The 20385-nt window shown below is 39.6% G+C and overlaps 1 protein-coding gene across 1 annotated transcript in view; it reads right to left on the bottom strand.

The window, feature by feature from the left end:
- Positions 1–1622: 1622 nt before the first annotated feature.
- The window catches only part of MICOS10 (mitochondrial contact site and cristae organizing system subunit 10), a 31230-nt gene continuing 12467 nt past the window's right edge, over positions 1623–20385 (bottom strand). Inside the window, exons 2-4 of the mRNA XM_036914482.2 lie at positions 5438–5485; positions 4299–4408; positions 1623–1875 (exon numbers count right to left, since the gene is read on the bottom strand). Of these exons, the coding sequence (XP_036770377.1) occupies positions 1861–1875; positions 4299–4408; positions 5438–5485 (173 nt within the window). The 3' untranslated portion in view covers positions 1623–1860. The remainder of the gene's footprint in view (positions 1876–4298; positions 4409–5437; positions 5486–20385) is intronic.

Below are 20385 nucleotides of genomic sequence, written 5' to 3'. Positions count from 1 at the left end.
AAGGGGACCTGTTATTCTTCTTTCTGCCTGAATAAAGATGGAAAAATTGGGGGGAGACATTAACTTTTAAAGCAAATATGGAGAAGGCTAGTATAAGGAATGAAACAGGTTGTACGGTTATTTTCCTTTTAATTATATGGTTTGTCTTGATCATGGAATGAAGAGGGCAAAGTGAAAAACAGCAGACTGGCTAGGGCAGGCCACAGCTACGACTTACAGTCCCGGGCTCAGGCCCACCTTTGGGCTTTAACTGATTCAAGTAAACAAAAAGTCCAGAGAGCAGAAGAACCTGCACAGTTTGCAGGGCAGAGAGCCACTGCTCCCTGTTCTGGTCCAGAGCTTAGCACATCTTTCTGGAAACGACGAGGGGGGAAAGTTGAGGGTATATATCTACCCTGAATCTACTCACTGTTAACACTTGCAAGAATTGTCTAATTAATGTTCCAGAACTAGGGTCAGACACTCACTAGCTCTGCCGAGGTACCCAGCCTCACCCCTTCACACTCTCCTTGCCCCTGCACACTCTGGCTATCCTGGCCTCCTTGTAGTTTCCCAACTGTTATGTGCACTGCCATGATTCGAAGAGCCTTCACTTTAGCTTCCTTCCTTATCTGTCTGGAATGTCCAAGTCAGCTTCAAGTCTCAGCCCATGCTACTTCTTTCTCGGCCAGGCCATGCTAAGGTGACTCAGCTGCTCCTTCTCCTTGGTTCTCACTGTACTTTGTCTATACCCCTCTTCTTCTAGTGCCAAAAGAATTTGCACATCTGTCTTTCCTTCAGATGCTAAGCTCCTTGAGGGCAGGGGCTTGTGTCTTTTCATCCATTTCCTCTGGCCTCTAACAGTGTCTGAGCCCATAGCAGATACTCAATCAACATTTACAGGATAATGGGACAAGTGAAATCAAGTTCTGCTCATCTTAATTCTATTACAAAGAGAGAGAAGTAAGATATGAACGACTGAGCTCCAGGGTTCGGCACTTTCTCAGAAGCAATTGCTACAACACTACCTTTGTGTCCAGTGGTTCAAGTGAAGCCAAAGGAATAAACTCACAGAGGGGCATTAAAAGTGGCCCTTTTGTCCACAAACTTCAGCTGCTATAAAAGGATAAAATCAATCCTCGCCTTCGAGCCAGGAGGATAAGCCACAAGCTCTCCCCAACCTCCAGAACAAAGTCCCCAGGGCTGAAGCCTGGACCGTTAGCTCCATGAAGCTGCAGGAAACCGTGACATCAATGGAGGAAGCCATCACCAGGGTCCGGTCCCATACCCTGTCAATACAGCCAGCTATTGGACCTCAAGGCACAGGCACAGCTGGATTTTGCCCTGCCCAGGCCCACTGCTGAGGACAGCACAGAGCTCTTTAAGAGCTGCCACAGCACAGCAAGGCTCCTCCGACATTGCCATCTTCCTCAAACAATGCAGGCAGCAACCTCCACACCCCCATTTATGGGCGGAAGCAGCTCTGGAAACTACACATCACGGGGCAAGTGGGGAGGATGCACAAGGGCTGTGGTTTCAGGAAGGCTCTCAAATGGTCTGGGACCAGCTGGTGACAGCTGCTGGCAGTTCCAATGTAGTCTTCCTGACGCTCAGGGACCAAAGGCAAAGAGACACAGGCAATGCACCAGGCTGTCTCTTTCTGTTTATTTCTTTTAAGACTGCCTCCTTGCAATTTCCACAGAGAAAATACAAAACAAGAAACAGACTTGATTTCAAATACATAAAGGGTATGCTGGAGTTTAAAGCACTACTGATAACATTGTACAGAAGAATGTCAGCTTACTCCAGGGCACTTCAGTATTCCTGAGGAATAAACATGATTTCTCTTTTCTTCCCACTGGGATGTTCTCAAGTGTTAAGTCATTGCTCCTGCTCCTGTAAAGAAAGTAAGGACACTCAGGTTAGAGCTGTGCAGATGGCATTTTGACAACTCTCTCCAACTTGCTGCTGGTCAAACTCAAGGGACCAACAGGCCCAAAATCTTACCCAGTTTCCTTCCACAAGAAGACTGTATACATTCCGTCCAGGTTAAGTGTGGCTCCCTAATCTTTGAGGGAAGAGAATGGGAAAGGAGCAGAACAGGGCTAAGCCATCAGTCCCTGGATGACTATATTCCTAAAGCCCATCAAGGGGTGGGTCACAGATGAGCAGAAAGAGCATGGCTCTGGAATCAAAGCCTACTGATGATGTGATCTTGGGCAAGTTTCTTAACATCAGAAAGATCCATTCATCTGCTGAATGAGGACTCTAAAACCTCTGTCACACATCTATCTGGAGGGAGGTCTAGAGAAAGAATTCAAAGACCAAGCCCCTAGGATGGTCCACAAGACACAGCAGGCACTCAACAAGCAATTACCATAATAATCTGACAACACTGAAAAGTCCCAAGCTGGGGTTTTGCTCCTTTTTCCAGAGAAGGGCGGATGACAACATTGAGGCAAAGACTCAAATTCAGATTAAGTTACAAGGCCATTTGGAGCAGTATACACAGGCTGTAAAAATGTACAATTTTTTCCACAGTAACTCCCAGCCATTAAATACACAATAGGCATATAATCACCCCTGAGCCATTATCCATGACAACTCAGCTTAGTTTGGAACAATGAAAACATTTTAAACAATTAGGAGACCTGAGTTCCTCTCCCTGTTCGCTTCTGTTCTCCCCAAAATTCAGCTGTAGTACCAAGAGTGAAGAGTCAGAGAGTGGTGGAAACTGCCCATCACCAGCTCTGGTGCCATGCAGCTGCACCCCTTCTTGCACTGTCCCCCTGATGACCTCACTCTGGCGTTGGCACAGAGATGGTTCACCCAATAGGAGGGTGGCCAAAGGCCTCCCAGGCCTCCTAGGTGGACAGCTCTCCCTGAGCCCCACTGTTTCTCCAAGCACACATAGGTCAGTTGGTAGGCAGCTGACAGTCTCAGCAGGTTCTAAGATGGAGGCCACTGAGCTGTGGTGGGAGACTGTCACTGAGATGTGGTAACCCTTGTGGCTACAGCTTTTGACCAGAACTGGGACACTCATTTGTACCACATTTCTGCTCTACTTGTTATGCTGGAACAATGGACAAGCCAATCACCCTTTCTTGGTTGGCCTCAACTATAAAAACCAAGATTTCTACTTACATAGCATTTCACAGCTTAAAAACATCTTCACATTTAATTCTCAACAACCCTGTAGGTAGAAATTATTACTCTTATTTTACAGATAGAAAAGAATCTCAGAACGGAAAAACTCAAGATCACTTAGGAAGCAAGCGATGCCCAGGACTCACACCCAGGTCTCTTGGCTCCTGCGCTTTTTCCACCAGCCTTCCACTGCTACCCAGATCATAGCGGTTCTAGTGCAAGGGTAACCTAGAAAGCAGATGATTTTACACATCCAGGGAATGCAGTTCTTCACTCAAGGTTGTGTTGCTATAAAGGTAATGTCTTAGTAAGCCTGAGGCCATTAACACATCTAATAGAATATACAATTTCTTCATTCATTCATTTTACATTTGAGTGCCTACTTTGCTGTTCCAAGCCCTGAGAATACAAAAAGAAAGATCATGTCTGTTTGTGAGCATCCAGCCTTCCCAGATTCTTTCATTTAAACCCCATGATAAGCAGTCAACTAAAGTAAGGCAATGGGAAAGGCTGCTACACACACAAACTCTAGGACGTACACTACCTTCTCTCTTGGGGTACGTGTTATAATTTTTCATCTTGTCTACATCATTACAAATCCATCTGAAGACAAGACTCAGCTCAGAAGAACCTGCGCTCTTCAATAAAGAGAATAATGGCTGTGTTCCAGCAGCCTTTAGGTTTAACTTGAGTATGTGTGAGATGTTTACAGGACCTTCTGAGATCTTGAAAAGAAGTGCTACTTACAGATACTTAACACAAACCTACTTTACCACAATGATAAACTCTTAGGCAGGTTTGTCAATTTCAATCAGCTGACATATAAATACATATCTGAATGCACACATGCATCTCAAATACAGGGGAGGGGAGAGACTTTAGGCACCAAAGTGGGTATCAACATCACTAAAGGCCAAAGAGCAATAAGGATCTCAGCGGTGCCACAGCACAGTTTATTAATTACATACACTCTAAAGAATTCTTCAGGGACTCAAGAGAAAACTCTTCAGTGACTGTAATGTGGTATGTGGGGGGAACTTGATAATAGGGGGAGTCTAGTAACCATAATGTTGTTCAAGTAATTGTACATTAACAATATCAAAATTTTAAAAAGATTTTAAAAAACAACTATTTTTGTTTGAAAGAAAGAGAAATATCAGTTCTGTACATACTTTGACATATTTTCCATGTAGAAGATATGGAGCCTGGAAATCATGCTGACAGTTGGAGTAGGCCATTCCCAATCCCATGCCAGAACCAAAGGCTAATGGCCACATTCTTCCTAGTGAGCAGAACAAGGAAAATCCCAATAGGGAACCATTAAAAAAAGGTAAAGCTTTTTCTCTGGCTTGAATTTGCTTACTGGGGTTCAATAAATATCCTACATGCATCATATTAATGACTATAACATGCCATACATTTTTGTCAGTGTTTCATTAACAACCCAAAAATGGGGAGGGGGATCTATTAGTAAACTTAATAATTTAGCAAATACTTATTAATTACCTATGCTACAAGGTTTGAGATATTAATCAGTGGTACAATACACAGGCAGTAGACATAGTTGAACCTTTTAACTTTTCTGTAACTGTTCTAACCATTTGCTCATTTTAACTAATTTCTTAACCTAATCAGAAATACCACTTTTCAGTAAGGTGCTTGAATTTAAAAAGAATATGTAAGAATTTCACCAATATTTACATATTTTGGTAATAGTAATTTGTGACATTTAAGCCAATACTTAAGTGTTAATTATGATTCTCCAATTTTTAATTTCCCACCAGTTCTTTGTGCAAAAAGGTCAAAGTAACCCCTTTAGGCTCCTATTCAATATCCAAACTTCAGAAATTCTTCCACAATGAAAGGGATATTGTTTGCCCTTTGCTTAGGAGAATTTCTGGCCAAATTCCATGTGTATCTCTGGCCCACTTGTTTTTATTACCAGCAGGACTCTCATTTTCAAGTTCCTTAGACAAAATTATAACTAATTAGAAATATCTGAACATGTAGATTTGGCCAGATGACTCACTGGTATAAACTACAGGCTTTTAAGATGATATCATATTTAAGATCTCTGGCACCCTGACTCAATGCCCATGGGATTCTGGAGATGCCCAACCCATTCTGACGACTTCTGAGTCTATATTCCTCGTCTAGCTCATTTTATGATGACCTATGTAAACCCGTACGTGGATGGGTTGGCAGCCGTGTAGGTGTGCCATTCACAAGTTCCCTATGTATATGTATACACTAAAGTAAGGCAATGCCCAATAGGACAGCATGTTGAAAAGGTAGCAAGAGTCACACTTACTTTTAAAGAAGGTAAGTGAGAAAACAAGTCCTAATCCAAAACCAGTACCTACAAAGAGGGAGGGAAAACATGTTAAATCTTATAATAGTAACTTGACAAAAATAAAATGAACATTTCATAAATGTGAACATTTATAAAAGAGATTTTTAAAAATTTGGTATAGAGTTGGTCTTCTCATTCCTAACCATTTTCTTTGTTGTCTGAGGCTTTATAGGTGTCTTTGGTTTCCCTGCCCAAAATAGGGGATAAAAACTTTATTCCCCCTTTTTGTCTAGACAAGTCTTGAGGGGGTAGGAAACAAGTCAAGCAAGTTGTAGTCCCCTACCCATCTTCTAGAAGGATGCCAGATAAACACTGTCACAGGAAGCTCTCGTCATTTTAGTACTTTGATGGCTACTTTCTGAGGAAGATGAAAAGGAGTAATCCAGAACTATTCCCAAAGGTTGTCACAAGTCAGACACAAGTCAGAGTGTCCAGACAGATGGAAATCCCTTTCTTAAAAGCCATAAATATGGATATCAATTCCCTCCTCTCATTTTACTCACAGGGCATTTTTAACCACTATTTTTCAAAATAAAAGAACAAATGCAAGCCTATTTTAATGGTCTGATAGAAGAAAAATTTTAACACCTAATTTTAAATCAAACCTCCCAGGATTCTAAGCTCGAAAAAAAAAAAAGGACCAAATCCTTCTTTTTACCAGTATTTCTCAAATCTTGGCCATTCTAATGCTACTTACTGTCAGTTTGGCTAAATCCATACATCACCTGCACAATTACTTATTTAACAGTTATCTTAAAGAAAAAAAAAGAAAGAAAATTAATGCAGGTATTTAATTCAATAAATTTAGTTTCAACTTAAATAATGGTATATCACAGATTTGACTTCTAGCTATATTTTTTCATAAGTTGCATTAAAATGAATATAGAATCATCAAAGTAAAAATATTTGTACTTGGTAGCACTTTAGGAAAAAAAATCACCTCACATACTGTAGTGATACATGTCCCAAACTGTAAGATAAAATTATTTTTCCATTATCAACAAAAAAAGTTATACATGCCAAGGAAGAGAGCCAAAGTCTGATTTACTTTTCAGACTTGACAATTGTTATCAGACATTGTTTTCAGAGTCTTCTGATGGTCTTTACTGTCTGCACCATGATCCAACAGATTAACCTCTTTACAATTAAGCACCTTATAAAAGTCCCAATTCTCACTTGCTTTAATGTTTATCAATACCTGGAAATCACTCACATCATCCAAATTTCTGTGTAATTTAAAATGGTGGAAAACTAGTCAGTTTATAGACCACGATAGATAACCTACTCAAAGCTGAAATAATGGGGAGGAAAAGAACTAACATTTCAGTATTTCCCATGAGTACCCAACATTTTCCACCCTCCAAAACCTCTTTTAAACCAACAACAACCTGATATGGTATTATTCCCATTTTTCAGATACAGAAAATAGCTTGCTCAAGAATATTCTATTTCATTAATGGTAGAGCAGTGAACTGGGCCCAAGTCTGCCAGACTCCTAAAGCCCCTATACCCACTAAGTCCTGACATTGGGATTCCCCTGAAATTTCAACCCCTAAACAATCACTACCTCTTAAGGGAAATTAGAGTGTCAAAATTTCTACTGCCAGTGAAGCATAAGATACAGACAAAAATAAATGTAATAGCCCAGAACACTAGGTAACCAGGGAAGTAACAAGTCTACACAAGGCCCAAAGGGCTTGTTCAGATTCATTCCCAGACGACTCCTACCGCACGTCACAGACAACAAACTACCTGGTAGGCATGATTCAAGAACTTCAGAGAAATGGGAGTTATCGCGATTGATACTCTTTGGCAAGAACCCACTGTTGCCTGCTTTATAAAATGGCACAGGGTTCAATTTCAAAGCAACTTGCTTCACCCCCTTGCAGCTGGAAGATGAGTAAGACAGTAAATTGGTACTAGAAAATGAGGTAAAGGATTTGGACTGACTTACAGATTTCAAACCAGGCAATGGGATGGGGAGGTAGGCCAGTAAAAACATAATGGCCTACAATCAGAGCTTTTGGTCTACTCCATCTGGAAGGCAATTTTTTGGCAAACAAATCAAAAGCCCAAAAGGAAAATATTTCAGCATTTTTCTTGTCCCTCTGACTCCATGCCTGTCTCTCCTATTTTCCCCCAAGGAAAGAAAGCTCTCTGATGCTCAACTTTTCCTAGCAGTAGACCAAGAATGATGTTAAATCCACTGCTCCCAGCATCACTCAACCACAAAGATGAGAAAAGCTTCAACATCTATAGAGCAGAAAATCTTTCCTTTCTAGACTTCATTTAAGTTCAAGTATATTCCCAACCACCCAGTTTTTCACCCACTAAAGACATTTATCTGAAAGTATAAATGTGAGATCAAAAATCACTGTTCAGACTAGCCAAAAGAGAAAGTGCGCTCTATGGTTGTAGTTAAATTGAGCTGCTGCATCTTCAGTTCTTATGAGTGTTTTTTTTCCTTCTGTTTCTAAATTTTTAAGACACAAAATAACAAGACTATTCTCTTCAGAAAAAATAACAGAAAGTGATTTTTAAATGCCAATGTTTTATTAATTAAAGTTAGTTATCTCGGTTATTTAAGAGATAAACAATGGTAGAACTGCTGATGAGTTTTACAGGTTCAAGTTCTCACATGTTCAATTTTCTTTTAAAAGGCAACATGTTCCTTCAAAGAAAGTCCCACCCGATTAGGGGACACCAACTCTGCAGCTGTTTCCACTAAAGATTGGCACCTCTAGGCCAGGTTTAAACTTCATAACAATAAAACATGAAAGGTCTGTCTTACAATAAAAACAAACCCACATGGAGAAGAGAAGAGTTTTCTCCGCCTTTGGCCACTTTTTTTGTTGTTGCATGACAAGCTCTCTTAGAGGAAAAAATCCAAAGGGAAAAGTACAAAGCATTTTTCACCTTCCCTGGAAGAAAATATTTAACTATGAATAAAGTTTACATAACTTTGCCTCCCCCTACTCAAGCCTGTTCTTTTGGTCTATGCTGTCTGGAATGACAAATAACCCTAAAGAAATGCCTAATTATAGGTACACATCTTCCTCATGGCAAAGTCCAGTTACAGGGGGAAGAGGGGGGCAAGGGAAAAAAAAATGCAACAGAGGAACCTTATGGAATTGACATTAGGCAAGGAGCCCATGCTCTGAAACCATTTCTTTTGGAGAGGAAAAAGAATTGGCACAAATTCTTAAAAAAAAAGAAATTACTCCAAATCAATCTAACCTTGCACTTTAATGCATGATTAGTGCCCAAAAGGACATCATAAAACTGGCTAGTAGATAAACACACATTTTTCGGAAGGAGCAATTCCCTAACAGTTCATCTGATACTACTTTAATAACAAAACAACAGAGAACTCCTTCCTACTAACTACTTATAAAATACTGCCTTAAGTGGATTTTATAACAAATTTAAAATAACAACCAATACTAGTGTATGCCTTAAGCCACTTTTGTGTAAAAAAGTGGGGGAATGAATGAATGAATAAATAAATAAATAAATTTAGTGTGTGTGTGTGTGTTATGTGTTGATAGCCATATGGACAATTTGTAGTTAGTCGAGGCAGTTTTATTTAGAATGTCTTTGCTCTCACCATGTCACATATCATAAAGCTTTACTTCACTGCACATAATTAGGAAGCAAACATAATCAGCAAGAACTAACAAGCAGGCTATATAAACTGACTGCTGTCTTAGGGTAGAATGTACTTTGGATGTCAGCCCCTAAAATGAACGAATTGCAGAAAACATGCTCCTGTGGTATCAACTTGCAACTGTCAATGGACTTTCAATTTAAGAGGAATAATTCCATCTTTGGAGAGGCACAGAAGAAAAATCCTCAGAAATTCACTTAGGAAATATTTCTATGAAAGATCCTAGGGGGAAGAAAGACCATGGACCCATTTGATTTATCAATAACTTTTAAATGGTAATTAAGATCTCACTCCAGCTTACATTTTAACATTTTAAACGAAGTTCCTAAATTCATAAACCTATGTATACAGTTATCAATGCTAAATTTTAATCTGCATCTAAAAATTAGAATCTCAAAGCAACTTCTTTTAATTTGTATAACATATCAGGATGTATAAGAAAAAACTTAAGTACCATATTCAATTGGCTGTTTATGAATATGAGAAGCCACAGGAATCACAAGCAAGTTTTAAGATCCTAGAAGCCAAACTCACATAACTTTATTCTTAAATGCCTGAGAGAGAAAATACAGTTTCCCCCCAAATGAGGGGTTGCGTCTCCTGCTAAGTGGAATGACCAGAGCACAGATGCTGCAGTGGGAGGCCTAGTTTGGCTTCCTTACCAGCTAGCTCTCTGACCTCAGGTCAATTATTCAGCCTTGCCCGGCCTCAACCTGCTCATCTGTTGAGGGAACATAATCTCAGAGGGTTGCTGTGTTGGGAAAAATCAATTTTCACAGAGAATTCAGTAAGCAACAGTAAGATTTGCTACCTCTCTAAATAATAAAACTCAAAAGACGTCAAAAGTGTAATGTAATAAGTAATCCTCTATTAAAATGAAACTCACTTGGCTTGCTCAGGATCATACTGTGGGTGAGCCACAGCTGAATACTAGAACCTTTTCCCCACTCTTTGCATAGCTGACTATATTTCACTGGCATTACCAACTGTTTATAGGAATACATCAGGTTTTGATACATATTTTTCAAAAACAAGAGATTCCTTCAGACTCATTGCTGACCTAGAACATTTTGCTTTAAAATACTTTCCCAGAGCTGTCCTGTGTTTAATAAAGTTATATTTACGTTTTGCACAGGGATTCATATCAAATTGACCTATTTACAATAGGCATGCTTTCCTGTTCCATCATGTTTCTCCCAAGGCTATTACAATTATCAACTGCATTTGTTAGGACAGAACAAACAGGAACGTTACTTTTATAAAAAAGTACCCCTGGGACTGAGTTTAGTAAGAACTACATTTCCAAGAAACATTCCTGATTTATGAAAGATGCTTAGGGCCCAATTTATGAGATGCTTAAAAAAATAGTTTTAAGTCAGCTCCAAACTGTTACTTAATCCTTTGAGGCAAAGACAGATTGTCCCAGGTGTCCATATGTAAATGCCAAGTCATGTGAATTAACCAAGAAAGTGTGCAGAGGCCCAAGAGGGTAAATTTGGCCTGTTTTAATCAGCTTCTCAAAAGTCAACATTGCTGCAGGGTATATAGGAAATAGACTAAGAAGGTAGCTATTTTATAAGACCTTAACCTTCCTGTGGCTGTCCAGACTAGACAGAAGCTGGAACATCTGTAGGAATTTCTCAGGTGGACATCCATTACCAGGACTCTGATCAGAACAAGCACACCAGACAGCAGAAAGGAGTAAAGATAGGGGAGGTAAATGTGGAAGTCATTACTGCTGTGTTCTGCTTCAAGAAAAGCCAAACTCACTAAAAGGGTCCTTTAAGTGAGTGCACACAGCACATGACCCAACTTCCAGAATTCTGACAACCACACAACTTTCCAAGAATGCAGAAAAGAAGCATGGTTATACAATTTTCCTGAAAAATAATTAGCTAATAAATTCGCATGTGGGTATAACATATAGGAAAATGAGGAGAAGCTCTTAAGACTTAATTATTAAGGGAAGACTGAAAGAAATGCAGAATTATTAAGTTTCAATAAACAGTATAAAAGTCACAATCCATTACATTTATTTGGGGGAGGGCACCCTGGAGGCAGCACTAACGTTTACAGGGCGTCAGGATAAACCTCGTGGAGGGGTAGCAGAGCAGCAGGGCATCTCTTGTTATATAAGACAACGAAGTGGTTTTCTGGATCCTAGAACTACCACACAAGGTTTTTATGACTATGTTATTCTTCAGTCCCTCAAGAAGACAACAGAAACCAGGGATGTTTGACTCACCAGAAGTGGTAACAAAAACCTGAAATTACTTAGAATCAATGAGAAAGATTCAAAAAATCAAGGTGGGAAATACTTCCCTCTGTGCACTAGCTGGAGATGAAATGAATCCAAGTGGGCTGAGGGCTAATAAAATGAATCCTAACTGCTCCAAAGGATTTTTCCAGCAAGTCCCTTCCCTCCCAACATCTCTAGTACCTCTAGCTCCTCCTCATCAACATCAGTAACTGGATTCTCATCCTTATGAATGTAAATAGAGGAATCAGGGATTTATTATACCCTATGTATACATCATTACAGCTATTATGTTGTCGCTATTCCTGATTCAAATGAAAACTCAATGGAGAAACAAGTATCAATCATTTATTTTCCTTACACATTTACCTGATCTACATTCTTTTAGCATTTATTAAGTAAAAGGCATTGGAGATAAATTTCTTTACTCTTGGAGCACATCACTCAAGTATGTAGTGTTTATTCCTTGAAAAGTGGAAGTGTAACACAGTAGTTATACTTCGATTATAAGGTTATGTGGACCTGGGATAAGACAGAATGAGAATACTGGTTAGGTCACTTACTAGTTGTGTGTCTCAGTCCTTGGATAAATTATACAGTTTCTCTAGGTGTCAGTTTCTTTGTATGGAAAGCAGGAGTTCTAATGGTGCCTCTCCCTGACTGGACAATGGTGAGGACGAAACAGCATAATATGTTAAAAGCTTGGAAGAGCATTGTACATAACTGTCTTTCAACTGTAACTGTCTTTCTCTCCCCAGCACTGAAGTGAGAACCAAACCATCATGGAAGGTTGCAGAAGGGACAGGGAGAAGGCGGAAGGGTGCTCAAGAACAAATCAAAAGCTCAAATATTTATTGAGCACTGAAGGGCAAGAGTGCTGGGTTAAATAAGGGCCAGAAATAAACAAGACACAGTCTCTTTCCTGGGCAGCTGGTGATCAAGAAGGGATAAAAAGTCAAGTACCAAAAAACTGAATAAAAGCAGGTCCTTGGTACTGAGAGAGAGAGAGAGAGAGACAGTGTTCTGCCAGTCCAGAGGAGGAGGGTGGGCACACATTTAGCCGGGAAGACTCTTTTTTCATCTTCAAGAAAGAGGTGGCATTTAAGTTGTCTTTTTAACAGCCAAAATCTGAGAGAATGGGCATGCTCTCCAGCCAGCCGCAGAAAAGCAGGGCTTAGGCAGGGGAATGATTAGTGTATAGCTGAAGCATGAGGCCTGTCTTAGAGAGCAGGAGATAAGGCTAGCAAGGGACCCAGGGACATTATGAAGGCACCAGAAGCTGAGCCAAGGAGTCTACACATCACTTAATTCAGTAGGCAGGGGGCTTCCATGAAGAGTTTTTAAAAAGGCATAAACATGACCAAAGCTATGCCTTAGGAAGATTCATCTGACTAAAGTATGTAGAGTTATTTGGAAAGGAGGAGACATTTTGATGGCAGAATTTATAGAACTTAACAACTGATGAAGCATGTGTATGTGTACCTGGGGTTTTGGGGGGTGCAGTGGGGGAGGCTGTCAAAATGCTGAGCACATCTACCTGGATAACTATAAAAACACTGGTGCTATTTATAACACTCTTCAAATAACCTTTTAATACCAAATTCCCCAAATAAATTTAAAGTATAACTCGATTTATAAAATGCAACATCTACAATGTTTTCAGAAATACCATAGAGTATTAAAGTAAAGAGCATTCACTAAGCATTTATGCTTCAAGATTAAGTTATCTCATTTAATCTTCACAATAAACCTGTTTTATTAGTCCCATTTTCTAGACCAAGAAACTGATCTGGGATCTGAACAGTCTGACTTCAGAGGCTTGGTCTCTGGTTGCCAAGCTACACTGATGATAGCGTGGCCTCCTCACAGACAAACAAAGCTATTATAATCACTGACTTTGACTTACCAAAGGAAGTTTAAATACCTTCCAAAATTCATCCTGGCCAGCACTGTAAGTGCTGTAAAGAAACAGCATAATATGTGTTAAATTGTACATAACTGTCTTTCAACTGTATATGATTCTTCACAACTTCATTATACAAACTGAGGGTCTACTGTGTGACAGGCACTATGCGAGGCCTTGAGGACTAGTAAATTCCTATACTTGGCACGTTCACTGTTTAGTGTTGGAGTCAACTGATCACTAGAAACTCAAAGTGCAAGGTATAAAGACAGAAACAGGATGTACGAGAAAGCGCTGAGAAGGGTACCCAAACACTCCTGGAGGAGGAGAGACAGTGGCAAGAGAAATGGACTACAAGGAGCTCCTTGTTGCTAAATTATCAAATGTGAGGTAGGAGATAAAATCAAAAGTCTTTTATGCCGTACCAGGGATCTTGGTCTCTATTATAAACAGTAGGGTAGCAATAAAGGGAACTAAGCAGGGAAACAGCACATCAGATGTGTACTTTACAACAGCCCACTCTGGCCGCAATGAGGATAGATTTGAAGAAGCGCCCCTCAAAGATGGAGATACCAGTTCAGAGAAAGCCTGGTGGGAAATAGGTCCAGATTTCAGATTCTCTCTTTTCTGCCCATTGACTGAAAAATGTTTCTTTACGTTACTTTCGTGTCTCCTCAACAGCCCTCCCACTATCTTTCCTGTAGTCCATGCTACGCAGAAATGAAAGAGGTATTAAAAGTAAACAGTAGAGGTTACAGCAGGCCTTTGATCAGGGATTAGGAACTCCTGAGGAGCTGGAGTGACCACAATTAACAATGATCCTTAGATAAGGGATCCTGAGATAAAGATACAGTCAAAGACAAAAATAAAGAGCTAGAAAAGGGGGTGAAATATTTTTAAATATACCAGTGGTTATGCCTTTAAGGTACTGTTGGTGCAAATGGTGAGTATCCCAAATCAGCATTTGCAAAGGTTTTATTTAGAAAGATTAAAGTGAATTTCAGGGTCTTCTGAGAGCAAGCAATTTTTTCTTTGCTTTTCAAATCTGGCTCTCATCTGGTGCCCAAGACCAGGGAACAGCACCCAAGGGACTTTGTATTAGAGCAGTAGTCTACAGTCTTTCTTAAAGGCATCACTATTCTACAAAGCCCCATAAACAAACCTTTCGAAGTTAATTGGACTTGCATACTTAAGAAACCAAGAATTTAGTTTTCATAAACTGAGTGAAGAAAAAAAGTCCTCTAAAATAGAAGTTATGAACTGAAATAAAATGAATTTCAAGTTGACTGAAACAAGTAGAAAAATAAGTTGTGATTTTTCAATGGTCACAGTCAATCTTTTTAGGGAATACATAAGATTAGTAGCATTTATCTAATATCAAGACAAAATATAGATTAAAGCAGTAACATACCATATTTTTTTGCTTCTAATCAGAATAAGGTATTTATGAGCTCACAAGTTCAGGGTTTATCACATACAGGCTTATGCTGAAATGGTTAAAAAAAAAAACCCACAACGAACGGATTTCAATTTAGTCATCTAAAATGATGCCAAGAAACTAGCAGTTTTCTTAAGACTACCTTCCCAGTAAAAAGTGAATTATGTTGCTTAAATCATTTGCTTCAGTTAATCATTTAAAAAATCTATCAAGCAGGAATTTTGAGTGGTTTACACGCGCAGGTTCTGACAACCAGAAACATTTGTTCTAACTCATAAACATTTGTCAAAGTTAAATCTACAAATCCATCAACAATTATGTCGGAGTGTTACAATAATTATAAATTATCCCAAGCACTAAAATGCAGGTTTAGGTTGGAAAGATAACTGAAGTAAAAAGCACTGTTTCAATTCCTCTCATATTCACTGTTAACTATTAATCAAATAGTTTTAAAACTACCTAAAGATACAAATTGAAGCAACTTGGAGACACTGTATGATTTTAAGCAAGCCCCTTGGTGACAATGCCGGCCCACCCACCTTCTCTCCCAGACATGCCTTGCACCATTTTTCTACTCTGCTCCCTATCATCTATTGACATTGACCTATATTTTCATAGCAACATCCTTCTATTTTTTATAATTTGTACTTAAGTTTACCCTTTATTTCTTGTTCCTGTCATGCCATCTAAAGAGCATTTCAAATTCACTTTCTCCACTTCTTTTAAAAATTCCAAGTTAAATGGTTAACTGTTATCTAGAATCCAATAGATGTTTACTTTGTAAGTAGTAGTTTTCTTTTAAACAAGCATGCATGCCTAAAAGGACCTCAACATTATGGGCTATGCTTTCTTGAAAGTCATTCTAATTATGTTTGTTCCTTTTTCTTTTTGTCTTCCCTTCATTTCCATCTCATTTTTGTAACCAAAACAGTATGTGCATACAGATGTATGAACATACGACTCTGCTGTGCGAGTAGTTAAGAGTGAACAGGCTGTACCTGGGGAGTCAGAGTGAGAAGTATGGGAAGTTAACATTTGTCTAGGGCAGGATTTCTTACCCTCAACGACTGACATTTCTGGCTGGACAGTTCTTTGGTACTGCCCTGTGCCTCATATGACGTTCAACAGCATCTCTGTCCCCTACCCACTAGATGCCAACAGCATCCCCACTCCCCATCCCCCAGGATGGTGGCTATACATGTCTTTAGACATTGCCCCAAGGGGTGGGGGTAGGGGGTCGGGAGGTGGTAAATCACCCCACCTGAGAACCGAGTACAGGATTTATAATTTATAAACGCTTTCACATCTTTTAGATTATTACCTTATCCTGAGGCTCATCAAAACCATGTAGGGATTAGCATCCCAAGTTCACAGACAAGGAAACTGAGGCTGAGTGTCCAGTAACTGCTCCAAGCTCGCTTGGCTCTAGGCCCACTTTTCACTACCCCACACTGCTTCCCGGCTGAAGGAACACAACAGCAAAGGCCCCCAGTCTCCTCATCCTTACAGTGAGATGGGACTAGATCAGCCTTTTTCACAGTTCCCTTCCTTCCTCTCATCCTTTCTTTCAAAGCAGAAAGCCTTTCTTCCAGAGAAATCTGTGAAAGTCCATGCATTCAATCGATTAAAAACTAAGCTGCTATTTGAGGAATCCAGGTAGCAGTCAGGCCCCACCTTCTGAACTTGCCCCAGAGGAAACCCACAACTCCAGAGCACATTTTGAAAATTGGTGATAAATTCGTGATAAACTACCATTTGGCCATCTCTCAGTTAGAGATGGTCTCTGGCTGAAATAGGAAGCAGCGATATTCAGTAGAAATAGTATCTTAAACCAAGCTCCAAAATAAATTATGGGTAAGTGGTAGGGGAATGAAGAGGGTGTATATGTGCATCCAGTGTGTGCGACCCCAGTGGTTGGATGACTACAAGAGAGGAATTATAAACAGGTAATCAGACGCAGCAGCAATCTCAGGGGCAAATCTGTCCAATATCCAGAACAGAAAGAAACAGGTTCCAAGCAGATCACCTTACATGAGCAGACCCTAGGAAATACATTTCAACCTCTCCAGCATCAATTTTCTAATCTGTGAAATGAGAGGGATGAAATAAGTCAGGGATATTAGCTCTTTTTTTTCCAAAGCAATGAAATTATTTTTCCCAGTGAAAGCTTGCACAGAAAATAGATAATAAAACTGGTCAAAGAGGAGCTGTTCTGCTGGGGCAGGAGGAGGAGAGGAGGCCTGACTAGAAATCCACTTGCTCAGCCTCCCCTCACTTTTCTCTCCATACCTACCCCTCCACACCAGCGCTTAGGGTACTTTGGAAGACATTTAAAAACCACTGGACCAAATGGATCCCTAAAGTTCCTTCCAGCTCTTAATAAGCTATTATTCTGTAAGTGTATATACTGATGTAGATTATTCAACTGGGGCCAACCAAGGAAAGCAACGATGGGACTCCACATCTACTAAGCAAATCTCTCAAAGCTGGTGATAAGCTTAAAGAGATTTTTCACTTTAACTACTGAACTGTTAAATAACAAAAAACTATGCTTAACATATCTATTAAAAAATCATTTATAATCCTCAACTATAAGCACTGACTGAACTCACAGTCAATTTTTTTTTAGCAGAAACTGTTCTCATTTGTTTATCTGTTTGCATTATAAAAACAGCAAAGTTAATGATCCTCCCCACAAGCATCATTATCATTCCCAACAGATAATCTGGATTAAGTTTATTGTTTATCATTCCATTTATATAAATGGGGTCATGTATTACACATGATGCTCTGCAACTTTTCTCCTTTTATCATTATCAAAGACACCTTTCTGTGACAGTTCATGTCTTTTTAAAACTTTTTCTTGAAACATTACATAAAGCTGCAAAATTCAGTGTATCACCCAATGTATTTTCATAGACTAAACAAACCCATGTTACAAGCAACCAGAGCATGAAACAGAAAATTACCAACAACCCCTGACGCCTGCCTTGTGCTCCCTTAGTCAAAACTCTCCAACCAAGGATAAACATATTTGGCCTTCTAACAGTATAGTTTTGCCTGTTTCTTATATAAATGGAATCACACGGTACTCTTTGGTCCCACACTACTATAAACCATTTTAGTTCATTCATTTTCGTTGCTGTTTAGTATTCCTTTACATTAATACACCACAATTTACTTAGCCATTCTGTTGATGGGCACTTGGGAATTATCCAGTTGGTGCTATTATGAACAGGGTTCTATGAAACATTCTAGTATAAGTCATTTAGCGAACACAAGTATGCAAGTCTGTGGATATATACCTAGGCATGGAATTGCTGTGTCATAGGATGTCCATATAGTTAGCTTTAGTAGATACTGCCAGTTTTCCAAAGGGGTTACACCAATTTATACTCCCACAAGCTGAGTCTGAGGATTCTGGTTGCCTATATCCTCACCAATACTGAGTATTTTTTCATTTTCAGTTCATTTTACATCTTGTTGGTTTTAAATAATGTTTTTTTGAGGTATAATTTATGTAGAATAAACTGCACCTATTTCAATGTACAATTTAATCCGTTTGACAGATGAATATATCTGTGAAACTACCACCACAATAAAAAAAACAGTTAGCTAAATGAACTAGAACAAACAGTTCTAAAATTCATATGGAACCACAAAAGACATGGAAGAGCCAAAGCAGTCCTGAGAAAGAATAATAAAGCTGGAGGTATTATGCTCCCTGACTTCAAGCTATACCACAAAGCTATAGTAATCAAAACAGTTTTATACTGGCACAAGAATAGACCCATAGATCAATGGAACAGATCAATGGAACCCATGCATATATGGTCAATTAATATATAATAAAGGAGACATGAATATACAATGGGGGAAAAGACAGCCTCTTCAATAACTGGTGTTGGGAAAACTGGACAGTTACATGCAATAAAATGAAACTGGACTACTGTCTAACTCCATAGACAAAAGTAAACTCAAATTGGATCAAAGACCTGAATGTAAGACATGAAACCCTAAACTCTTAGGAAAAAACACAGGCAAAAATCTCTTTAACATATGTATATGCAATTTTTTCCTGGACACATCTCTTCAGGCAAGGGAAACAAAATAAAAAATGAACAAGTGGGACTACATTAAACTAAAAAGCTTCTGTACAACAAAGGACACCATCAGCAGAACAAAAAGGCAACCTACAGTATGGGAGAATATATTCATAAGCGATTTATCCAAAATATATAAAGAACTCAAACTCCTCAACACCCAAAAAACAAATAACCCAATTAAAAAATGGGCAGAGGACCTGAACAAATTATTTCTCCAAAGAAGAAATACAGATGGCCAACAGGCACATGAAAAGATGCTCCACATGGCTAATCATCAGGGAAATTTAAATTAAAACCACAATGAGATACCACCTCATACCAGTCAGAATGGCCATTTTCTAAAAGACAAGAAAAAATAAGTGTTGGCAAGGATGTGGAGAAGTGGGAACCTTCCTACACTGTTGGTGAGAATGTCAACTGGTACAACTGCTGTGGAAAGCAGTATGGAGATTCTTCAAAAAACTAAAAATAGAAAATACATTTTAACCCAGTAATCCCATTTCTAGGAATTTACCCAAAGAAAACAAAATCCCTGATTCGAAAAGATATATGCACCCCTATGTTTACCACCACATTATTTACAATAACCAAGATATGGAAGCAACCTAAGTGTCCATCAATAGATGGATGGATAAAGATGTGGAACATATATACAATGGAATATTATTCAGCCATTAAAAAGGATATCCTGTCATTTGCAACAACATGGATGTTCTAGAGGGTATTATGCTCAGTGAAATAAGCCAGGTGGAGAAAGACAAATACTCTACGATTTCACTTATTTGTAGAACATAAAAACAAAGCAAAACAGCAGTAGACTCATAGACACTTAGAGGTGACTAGTGGTTACCATAGGGGAGGGATTTGGGGGGAAGGTGAGGAGGGTGAATGGAATAAAGGGACACAAAGATTCTCAATCATAATATAAGTTGGTCGTGGGGATAGTAGTACAACATGGAGAATACACGGTCAATGATTCTGCAACATCTTTCTATGTTGACAGTAACTGCACTAGAGGGAGTGAGGATTTAATAACACAGGTAACTGCTGAACCACTGCATTGTATATCTGAAACCAATGTAAGATGGTAAATCAACAACACTTAAAACAGGGAGAGAGAGGGAGAGAAAGAGGGAGTGAGGGGGAGAGAGAGGAGGAAGGGAGGGAGGGAGGGAGGGGGGAAGGGGGGAAGGGGGAAGGAAAGAAGGAAAGGGGAAGGAAGGGAGGGAGGGAAGGAAGGAAGGAAGGGAAGGAAGGGAGGGAGGAAGGGAAGGGGAGGGGAAGGGAGGAAGGGAGGGAGGGAGGGAGGGAGGGAAGGGGAAGGGGGGAGGGGAGGGGGAGGGGGAAGGGGAGGGGAAGGGAGGAAGGTAAAGAGGGGAGGGGGGAGGGGGGAGGGGAGGGGAGGGGAAGGGAGGGAGGGAGGAAGGGAGGAAGGGAGGAAGGGAGGAAGGGAGGAAGGAAGGAAGGAAGGAAGGAAGGGCATACTGCTATCACCCACCAGTTTCCTTGTGCCCCTTTGCAATCCATCTTTCCCT

This window comes from Manis pentadactyla, chromosome 4 (genome assembly GCF_030020395.1).
Source record: "Manis pentadactyla isolate mManPen7 chromosome 4, mManPen7.hap1, whole genome shotgun sequence".
In the NCBI taxonomy this organism is placed as follows: Eukaryota; Metazoa; Chordata; class Mammalia; order Pholidota; family Manidae; genus Manis; species Manis pentadactyla.
This window is presented reverse-complemented; position numbering and strand designations above follow the sequence as displayed.